The sequence below is a fragment of the Osmerus mordax genome, chromosome 3 (genome assembly GCF_038355195.1).
Source record: "Osmerus mordax isolate fOsmMor3 chromosome 3, fOsmMor3.pri, whole genome shotgun sequence".
NCBI lineage: Eukaryota > Metazoa > Chordata > Actinopteri > Osmeriformes > Osmeridae > Osmerus > Osmerus mordax.
The window spans coordinates 23,722,532-23,733,850 of NC_090052.1; the positions used below are offsets into that span (position 1 = coordinate 23,722,532).

The 11,319-nt window shown below is 40.4% G+C and overlaps 1 protein-coding gene across 1 annotated transcript; it reads right to left on the reverse strand.

The window, feature by feature from the left end:
* Positions 1-1,407: 1,407 nt before the first annotated feature.
* On the reverse strand, positions 1,408-9,221 carry kctd13 (potassium channel tetramerization domain containing 13). Its single transcript, XM_067233014.1, has 7 exons — positions 9,200-9,221; positions 5,998-6,261; positions 5,722-5,891; positions 5,396-5,485; positions 5,156-5,208; positions 3,798-3,993; positions 1,408-2,792 (listed from the first exon to the last, which is right to left on the reverse strand). The coding sequence occupies exons 2-7, from the start codon at positions 6,245-6,247 to the stop codon at positions 2,523-2,525; spliced, it is 1,029 nt and encodes a 342-aa protein (XP_067089115.1). The 5' UTR covers positions 6,248-6,261; positions 9,200-9,221; the 3' UTR covers positions 1,408-2,522.
* Positions 9,222-11,319: the final 2,098 nt, after the last annotated feature.

An 11,319-nucleotide genomic window follows, 5' to 3' on the forward strand; every position in this document is an offset into this window, starting at 1 on the left:
CATTCATCAAAGAATAAAACCATTGAGAAATGGTCCCCTAAATAACCTTACCAACATGCCAATTTTCATCATATCCCATTTTTAATCCTTATCCAACCAGGATTTACATTCGCATGCATTGAAGGGAGGAATCTCCCTTTTTTTACCCAAAAAGATTGAAATCTCCATCTGTCTGCAATACCGCTCTCGGCCTCTACGCAACTCGGCGCTCTCACGCTTGCCAGGCATAGACGGTAGAAGAAAGCACACGCAGCAATTGACTGGTTGGGCAACCCTGGATACAGGACTGTTCGCCTGGAAGTCTCTAGAAATCTGGCACCTTATTGAACGAAATTAAAAAGAGTGAAAGAGTTCACAGACACCAGAATGAACGCGTTCACAGTATCATTCATCAGGCAGTAATACAGTACGTTCAATTCACGTTCACCAAAATTATCAATGAGTTCATGAACTTTCGTTCAATGAACGCGTTCAGGTGCAACACTGGATTTAACCCCTACTGGAGAGAGTTGTGGGAGACGACAATGATTGTTCAAAGTTGCTGGAAAATTGCGGTGATTGGTTAAAATTGCAACATCGCGCTGAATTCGCGGGGAATCATTGAAATTGCGTGAATTGGTGCGATCGCAACATCGCGAATTCCTGGAGGGTCTGACTAACGTAATCATTTCAAATGATATCTAGACAATCTGTTGAAAACAGTGTTGTGTAGACACAATAGATTTATTTGTACATTTTTATTTCAAGTCTCTACCTTCCTTGTTTCAGTGAGTGTTGGCCGTGTTGCGTCTTTGCTCCACAGCTTCACTTGTTGTAAACCAACCAATCAGCGCGCAGCTCATCTATATATTCATGAGAATACCATAAAAGGAGAAAACCTAGCGTTTTTTCCCGGGAAAATTTCAGAGGATGTATCAGGGGGCATAGAACAGCACCTGGGCCATTTTCAGCCCAACCAATGTTACATACCCTATTCGGAGACCTTAAGGAACAGTGTGAAATACCCCAAAAACCCAGTCAATCACCCCTTTAAATTATACTTTGGTTATTACTTTCATAATACAGCATTAAATGAAAGAAGTTCTGTTGTGTACATAGTTAAACTCCAACATACTCCTTATTAGCCGGGCTATGATCGTTTGATGCTGATTTGCACCCACACACACACTTGATGATTTGCTGTCATTTATCAACTAAGCATTCCATACTATTCCAGTGCCATTAACCTTAGAATTAGATCCAAAGATTAATTGTCATTGGCACATACAATTAGAAGAGGTGTTACCTATGCAAATTAGATAAAATATTTCATTTTGAATACATTTGTGAGAGATCTTGAATTAGGTTATACGGTTGAAAAAGGATACTTTTAAAATTGCGTGATACCTTTGCAATTCACATCTGAAATCTGTGGAAGAAGGTATTGTTTACATCATCATGTCATCTAATACTGTTTACTTTTGTAACTGCTCACAGTGAATGCTTCCCAAATTAAGAAACTTGTACCCCAAGAAGTGCTAGATCAGTTTAGTTTAACAGACTGAAAACATCATATAGGATGCAAATAATCGAATATTAAATAAAACAAATATTCCATCCATACCACATTTAGATGTTAGTCACTCACATTTAATGTGGGAACTTGTCACAGTTAGAGAAAAATCACTTATTTCAAGGATCCAAATATAAAACTATATACAATGACAAATGAATGAAGACAATGACATTTAACAAGACCAAGTTTAACATTGGACAAACAAATTACATAATGTTGAGAAATTATGGCTTGCACATCTGTAAAAACAAAAAAATAAAACTCCCCATTATATGGCATTGGTATGGTACTTTCAGTTTCAGAACTGGAATTTGAAATGCAAATGAACAAAAATCCATTATATTTCAGAAATTACATGGGGAATCCTGAATTAATTTTAAATTGTCATTCAACTGTAAATCAGTTGCCTAAACCTTCTACTACAAAATCCCTACAAGATGATCTTACATAATACATTCACAATAATAAAATAAATATAATAAATTAACCATATTTTTTATAACTTAATGATGAAAAATGTAATAAAAAAAATATGAAAGCAAATAGTGGGTGTAGTTTCTATTTACATATCCTTCCCCAGAAATCCCCAAGACTCCCCAATTACTACTTGTGCAATGTTTAAGTACCAAATTATGACTGTGAACTCCTCTATTTTGTGTTCATGACACTAACAATAACTGTTGAAATGATGTGAGTACATGTTATTTTGGTATGACATATCATTCATTCAATAAGCAGGGAATATCAAACCAGTTGACGGTACTTGGGCATCATTATTAGCGCATTGTGCCAACATCAAAGGTTCCTCTCCAAAGTTTGAAATCAAGAGAACTTCAAGTTAGGTGTTTTCCAGTCTATAAAGGATTCTATTTATCATATGTGCAGTGATTCCCAATGTTACCTCCTAGTAGTGCATCTTCATCTTTTAATATCCCTCTCCATTTCCCCAGGAATAAAGACTTCTCTTTCAGTCCTTGTAGACAGTCTGTTGACCATGGCCCCTCTCATCATGCATAATGTGCCTCCTCACGTGGATCCGTCTCACCCTTCTGTCCACTCCTGCCATGCCGGCCCCCCTGTCCCCTCCTGCCCCCTCTTCCTCCAGCTGACCAGCCCTGGGAGAGGAACCCGAGCCACCAGACTCCAAAAGACCCACTCCACCAGGACCAGAGCGTCCATTCTCATAGATAAGAATATTGAGAGTTTCTTCAAAAATACGTGCTTCTGGAAACTCCACCTATCAGGTATGAAAAAGTATGATCAGGTCCAAGCATTGAACAGATTTTTTTAATTTTAAAGAATATTAGACATATATTTAACAACAATAAGCCACTTTCCTTTCTAACCAGGAGCAAACTGCTAGACCCTCACATATCCAGATTCAAAGGCGGACACTCGCCAGAGATGATTGAGACAGCAGTGATGAAGGGAACCCTAACCCAGTGATTAAGGGTTAGGGTTAGCCCTAACCCTCCACACAGCTGGTCTCCGACCTCTCATTCATCCTGATTCTGTACTTATACTTGAGTGAGTTTAACCAATTCACATCAGCTACATTAACTATTCATTGAAAGTAGTCATCAACTCAGATTAAATGATGAACTGACATGGACAAGAATAAATGTTACTATGACCATTTTCATTGACATAGCGCCCTATTTCTTTCAGACTACATAGAGGCTTACAGACTACATAAATGATTCATGAGGCACAAGACGGTATGCTCCTGGGAGTTACTCATAGTTATAATTCTGTTCATTTGGGGTTAAAATTATTCACCATATGTCAATATAGATTTTCTTCACCCTCAATAATACAGAAAAAATATATTTTCTAAAATCTAAGATGACCAAATTTAGGAAACTTCCTGAACAAGAAATTAGCCTTTGCCTGGATATCAGTAGCAGGTTAAACATAAGGATATCCATGTTTGACTAATCATACTTTTCTAATTGTTTTCAGCCTACTGTCTGCACCTCTCTATCACCAGATATTTTTCCTGGGAGTTTTTCCTTGTCTTCTTTGAGGGGTTTAGGTGCAGTTCAATGGGCACGGGAAGCCCTGTGTGACATTGCAGGTATAAAGGGCTATAAAAATACAATTTGATTTGATCACATGTGGGCTAGCATTATTGGCATGCCATGTTGCCCATGTGCGTATGTTTACTTTGCAAAAACTGTATACCACACCGTCGCCAGATTATACATCATCACGGTACTCTAACTTCTTTCAAGGCACTCACTTTGGTCTGTTTCTTCTCAGTTGCATAGACAATGGAGGTACAGCAGACCTCAGCAATCTTGCGGCCTTCGCCATAAAAGGACCAACAACAGATCTCATCACCAAGCACATCTTTGACAAACAGAACACGGCCGTTGAAGCGTAGACCCAGCTTATCAAACAGCTCAATGTTCTTGAGTAGGTTGTCATCAGAGTTACTAATGAAAAGGAAAAAATTAGGTTTGTCAGTCCATAACAATTAATAATAACTAATGTGTGTGCCAACATTTTCAATAATTACATGAAAATCTTGTGAAAGGCGTCAGTAATATACGGCTCAAACCAATCATTACTCATAATTATAAATGTATCTGACACCAAGAAAACCAATGACAAATGATCCAGTACTGTCAAAGCAGTTTTTTGTATTATTTACTGTTAAAGTTCAGTGACTGTGAATACTCTGGCCTTCACTAGTAAAAGTGACTGGATAATGCTTTTTAAATATTACTAGATTATTATTAGAGTATCTGAAGGACTCCTTGGATGAAAATGATTTGGTTGGCACCTCCATTCAAAATCTGAATCATATTGAATCAAAATCACCAGTCATATTGCACTTATTTCTTATCTTATTTTATATTTTACATTGTATAGTAGTGTTTAGAATTATTTAGACAGTTGTACATTTTCTACTTTTTAATATTTAAGATTCTTATATGTTTATCGTATGAACCTTCCTGCCACAGTACATTCCTTGTTTGTGTAACTTGTTGAATAAAGCTGATTCTCGGGCTTAGGGAAACCTTTTGGCTAGACAACCATTAAAATATTCTACAACATCTGGCTAGCTTGCGCACGACTCCAGATCATTTGATAATTCAGTACAGTAAATTGATTCATTTTCACAAATTTTCGATTTCATATAATTAAAGATGACTTAACATCCCAGGGGGAATGACAATTTATTAATCCACGAGGAGCTTCTGTGATTCTACCCAATGAACTGTTTTGTTTTTGGTAACTTGTATATTGAAAGATATCTAGAAGAAAAGGCCTGGAGTGAATAAACCTAGAAAAAATAATCACTTTTATGTGATGATTTATGGTTTGTGAAAAGCTTTGAAATAACTGAAATTCAAATGACCTAACCTTAAAGATGCACAGCGTTCTGTTCTTTAAACATCAGGAAACGCCTCTTTTTTTTGCATTGCATTGGTGGAGTAGGTTCTGGTTGTCATTTGAGGCTTTTCACAAAACATAACTCACCACAAACATTTATTATTATCACTACTACTTGTATGAAGTTAACACTTCTGTGCTTGCTATTTAGGTGAGGGTATGTCTTTTTCTGAGAACCATTTTGAAGGGTAACATTACCTGGTATACGAGTACTTGTTGTTTCCTCTGTTGTTTTGAAGCTTAACTACAGGCTGCAGAAGACAGAAAACATTAAAATATGAATTCATTTATATTTACTGCTCAAATATAATTCACTACTGGATAATATTTCATTTGCACATGTAAGATTTATTGTTGTCTTAACACCCTGTATTGCCCTGAACTTTTTTCTCTTGAAGCTCTCCTTTGGCATTCGATATTCCCATTCGTTTCTCTCACCTTCCTACAGGTGGTAATCATCCTTTGTTCTTCTTTGGCTGAGGTGATCATAGGAATGCGGCACACCCCCTCATAAATGTCATTTCGCATCTGAGGGACACCAGAGTCATTACATTCTCCATCAATATATCAATGAAAAAATAAATAGGACTGATATGACAAAAAACACAGACAAATCTTTAGAAGTAGATTGAGGTATATATAGATTTTAGGAATTGTTACATAAACAGCATTTTATTCAATACATGGGTTCTGATTATTATAAGGGTATGGATAAAGAACACCCAATTCCACTGCAAAATTAAACAGATGAGGCGAGACAGTACCTGCATGGTAGCGAGGCAGTGTTGGACCAGCCCCTGGACCCTGTAGTACTGAGCCTCTTTCAAAACTTCCTCCAGCTCTCTGTGGGCTTCAGGGAGAGGTACTGAGCCATCCCGTAAGAAGTTCAAGACCAATCCAAAATGGCGCCCACACCTATCCAACACTATCCAGCCTAGAATAAAACCATATGAAATGTTTCTTTCTTGTAACTTTCAACAATCAGCACTGTTTCTTCTAATCCCAAAGTGTGAGCTCTGGTAGCAGGAAGTGTCACATACCTTCCGAGTCTATAGCGACGTCGGTTCCTCCATCACACATGCTCCTCAGCAAGCTTTCCTCTTTGCTCAGGGTTTGTACTGTGGTATAATGCAGGGAGCCCCCCACGTTCAACTTGATATACTTGCTCCTTGCCAGTGCTCCACCACTCTCCTTCTCCTCAGAGCCCTGGCTGGCAGAGCCCTGGCTGGCAGACAGAGGAACAGGGACTGGGGAAGTTGCCATCCTCTGAGCTGAAGCCTCAGCAGACATAGCAGCTCATGAAGCTACAGATTCCAGAATGAAAAACAAAGGCACAGATAGGAGACCATCTTAACATAACATGTCAACAGGGTTTAACAGTTTCTTTTATTTTAGAGTAATAAACTGATTGATTGCTATCCCTGTATAATATGCCAAAAATAGCAGTACCATCACAGAATTTGATGACCTAGTTCTGAGCAGGGGTGTCGCCAACCATTTTTCAGGGGCTGCAGCCTCCAACCTTTTGAGTGTAGCCCAGAATGACATTTTAATATCTCGACAAAAGAAACAATGTGTGTAATGTGTGAGTTTGTTACATTCTGTAACAGTCTGTCAAAATAAATGTGTCTCTAGCTTGTCAGTGAACGTCTCTAGCTCTAGCTAACTGTCTGAGGGGGGGGTCTGTCTGATGGTCCCAGTTTTGCCGGTGTGAATCGGTGAAACTCACTCCTCAAGTATGTAACAGGCCACCCGCGTCAATGAATAGCTAGATTTTCTTTGGCGTAGCTGGTAGTGGTCGCGCTTGGGATGCCAGAGGTGGCAGGTTTGACTCCCGGAGCAACCATTGGCCAAGTGAACCCTCTGATGGAGCAAGACCACGTCTGTTACATACAACTGGTGCCATCAATACACAACGCACGATGAGTATACAACCGCTACACCCGCTGCGTGACAGTGGTAAGAGAGTAAGCAGAAGAGGCTGGAGCATAAATGGCAGAACGTAGGCAAAGTCTGCACAGTAGTGATCGGGTGGTGGTGCCGCGGTTGTCAAATAACTAATTAAAAACAAACTGAGCAAAAAATTAGCACTTGAGCAGACATCAGTGATAAGAACAACCTAAAATGACAGACACCGTCTTTGCAAAATAATTCTTACGGTGCGTTTACACTGCAGCGACGCGATGCGAGCGACAACATGTTTTCCATTCATTTTCAATGGAGCCAGGCGAATCGCTTGCGTGGTGCATTGTGGGTAGCGACGCGACGGAGTTGAGATTTTCTCAAATTTATGCAAATGAGGAGCGATTTTCGCTAGCGATGGCCAATGGCAGTGTTTTCTTGTTTCTCGTAACGTAGCAACCATGGTAAACATGTCTAGCTTTCAGTTTTTAAGATGGAGGAGAAACTAATCGCCTGTGTGGCTGCATATCCAGTCCTGTACAGTACGATACGTCTCTGTATTTGTACAAAGACATTAATAAAAAGAATGAGGCCAGGCACAGGTTTGCCGACGTTGTCAGTGCTCCTGGTGTTTTTTTTGTACTTTGTACTCTCGAACAAAGTTACGTTCCAGGGAGTTCTAGCCGGGCTACTACTATAAACCCGGCTGGAACTCCCTGGTCGTATCGACAGATTAGCAGAGACTTTGAGTACTATAATAAAACGTTTTTACACATGTCAACGTGTATGTCTATTAAACAGTTTTGTATTTAGTATACAAGTTGTATTTTGATCGATGTTGCGAGTACGTAAACCCAAGTCTGCACACTTGGCCATGACAACTACAACAGTGACTTTAGAGAACTACAATTCTACATTAATCTGTTTGATACGCCCCCGCGCGTGGTGAACTGTGGGAAGGCGAGCGATGGCAAGCGATTCGCGTCCACCGGGGCGTTGCCTCAAGCCGAAGGGCGGGGGTCTGGCTGTTACCAGGCATTCTCTGCTGTTACTATGTCCATTCTTTTTACAGTCATTTATCTGGACTCAAAGCTCTGTAAACTCTAACATACTGGTTGCAGTATGCGCCATCTAGCGATCAATTGTGTCAGTAACAGCGTCCTCGTAGGTAAGGGTTAGCTCCGCCATGGGTAAAACCAACAACGCGCTTAGTGATAGCTCTAGATACTGGATGAAATATACAGTACACAGTTTAGCTCAAAATTACTTTGTACGATTTAATGTACAACGTACAATACAATCTATCTATCGGAGTCAGGTGGCTGAGCGGTGAGGGATTCGGGCTAGTAATCCGAAGGTTGCCAGTTCGATTCCCGGTCATGCCAACTGATGTTGTGTCCTTGGGCAAGGCACTTCACCCTACTTGCCTCAGGGAGAATGTCCCTGTACTTACTGTAAGTCGCTCTGGATAAGAGCGTCTGCTAAATGACTAATTGTAAATGTAATGTAAATCTGCAGAACAATTCGGCTAAGTGTTAGGCTAGCTTGTTTGCTTTTTTGACACTATAGCAACAACGGCTCGCTCTTTCGGTCAGTTCACTAACATTGCCTGTGCGTACGTAATGTGGTCGCATGCTATTGCAAATTTGTGATTGGTTTCATATCACTAACTACATTACATTTAGTAATTTGAAGCTAGGTATGTCTAGCTAGCTAATCGTTGGTATGAAAAAAAAAAAGTACCTCAAGTCAATTTGCTTGGCCTATATTCAGATTTTGTCATTTAGCAGAAGCTCTTATCCAGAGCGACTTACAGTAAGTACAGGGACATTCCCCCCAGGCAAGTAGGGTGAAGTGCCTTGCCCAAGGACACAACATCAGTTTGCATGACCGGGAATCGAACTGGCAACCTTCGAATTACTAGCCCGACTCCCTCACCGCTCAGCCAACTGACTCATTCATTCTTAAATTTGAATTATTTTCACATGTATTCACTTTCTTAATTTAAGTTGCCATAGCGGTAAATTGTCCATTGCGCATCGTCTTCTTCCTGTTACATTGACAAACAATCGACGTGTAAACGCTGATCAAATCAGTGATTTTAGAATTCTGCCGCTCCGGTATCATGCACGGTTTCGAGACCCGGTCCAAGTCCACCACAGTTATGGCGAAGGGTTCCTGGGAGCCCAAAGGTGACCCATTCTCAATGCATAGGTAGACTTGGTAAGAAGTTATCTCCAGTAGTTGCCATATTTTTAGCTAGCTAAAGTGCCTGCTACATACTGCTACTCACGTAGCCTACTAGCTGGCCTATGTGTAAATTAACGTTAGACTACTCACCAAACCAGGCCAGCAAAGTCGCTGCAAGTGTCCTGCTGTGGCTACGTTTGAATGTAAATGCTGAGAAGCTTAGGTTAACTAACTAGCTATAATACACAGTACAAAGCAAACTGCAAGCTGTCGTTGTTGACTGTGCATGTAACTGAATGTCTACTTCTTGTTTTACTGCATCCAGTTTATTGGTGCATTACCGCCACCTTTTGCTCTGGAGTATAGGTCAGACAGTGGCATTACAACAAGATATCGTAGCTTAAAATGTCTCAGTCCCTTAAAGAAAAAACATCCCTATCGTTGTTGTCACCCACCCTTGCACCCTATACCTGCTTAGAACGTCACATTTCTCAAGTCAATAGAAATTAAATAACCGACCGAAAAGGTGCATAAGTGCACACGGCCATACCAGTGCACAGTGCCCATGATGAACACACAAATTCCTAGTATTATAGATAAGGCTCAGTGGCCGTGATGCAGTCAGTGAGTAAGATGTCAGTGACACACACATATTTCAGTGACACACACAATATAGGCTATATAAATGCATATATAGGCTACATTGTATTTTGCATTGTATTTTGCATTTAGGTGAAAACAAACCTGTATGAATTCAGTGAAGTTGCAATTCCTTGCATGCCCTGTCCACAGTGTCGGACTGGCCATCGGGAGAATCGGGAAATTTCCCGAACGGCCGGTCAAGCTAACGGCCGCTATGGCCATTGCACTATGCAAACAAATATATAGCCTAATAGTTTACGCTCACTTTGAAGACGGCCTGAATACCAAGCAACTGTTTAACTGGACCGATCCAAAATCCAAAGGCTGTGGGGTTGGGGATTCCCCCGGTGTAAACTTGAACGGTGCACTTGTCCATCCGGTTTACAGATCGCGATTGGTCAAAAATCTATCGTTTTCGTATGGCCAATTCGTTGGAGTGGGTGGAAGCAATGCATTGTATTAAAGTTTCTTTTGCAAAGAAATGGAAAGGAAAAGAAAAGGAGAAAAGGGTGGAGCGGTAAAAGCAAGAGACAAAAAACAACGGGCACTCCAAGCAAATGCTGCAAAATGTAAAAATATTGAACAAATGTTTAGACCGCCAAAAGCCAAGCTAAGTTAGGGAGAGTCTGCAGCCCGAAGATGAGGCAGTACCAGAGGCGTCAGGTGCAAGCAGCTGCATTTTCGACATTTAGAAAATTCAAATATCCAAACCATATTGTTTTCAATTTTCTAGCAAATATATAGAGCTAGGGTTAGGGTTAGAGATGGAGGCTGCTGTGGTGACAGGGTCCAGTGGAGACTTTGACAGATGCAGCAATGCAACTGTACACAATAGACTAGGCCATGTTAACAGGGTTATTATATGGAAATTAATTGATTTTCATTTTTGACTATAGTTAACTGATTGTTGTTCTTTTGTAACATCAAAAAGCAGATGCAGAAACAGAGAGAAGTAGGGAAAAAGAAAGTAAGGGAGAAAGTGGAGGCAGGGTCAAGGTTATTATTGGGTGTGCTCACGCCTTTTTGCCCCCTAAAGGCCGAATTCTACTTCTCCGACTCCGTTACGGACAGACGGACGGAGTCGGTTCCTCCAACATTCTAATTTCTGGCGCTTTCAAACAATCCCCTCACTGATGTTTGGCTTGCAATAGCAGCTAGCTTGTTCATAGCGAACTTCTTTTGAATTAGCCATTTCCCCTAAATAATGTCAAGCTTATTTAAGTTTTTGGGGGCATATTTTCAGTTAGCTGATGGAATCGCAATTCCATCTGAAATACTTCCGGTGACAATGTTGTTACAATAGCTTGTTTCAAAGGGGGTTCTTAATGAATTATGCAATATGAGTAGCCTAGCTAGGCTAAATGCTTGAAAATATCACTAGAAGGGAAAAACTTAATGGGATGGACCCACCTGCAACCGACGCAAGCAAGCACACCCTACAATTTCCCCAGAAATTGTACCCTCTCTAGTTTCAAATGCTCTCAATCTAAAGACCTAGAGATGTTTTTCAATTGTCATCCAGATCTAATTTTGTTAGGGTTAATTCCCCCAAATTCCCATGAAAAGTTTCCAAGGCAGAAGATTCGCGGAATTCTGCAACTTTAGGCCGGGCTCTGTTCTACTGGCAG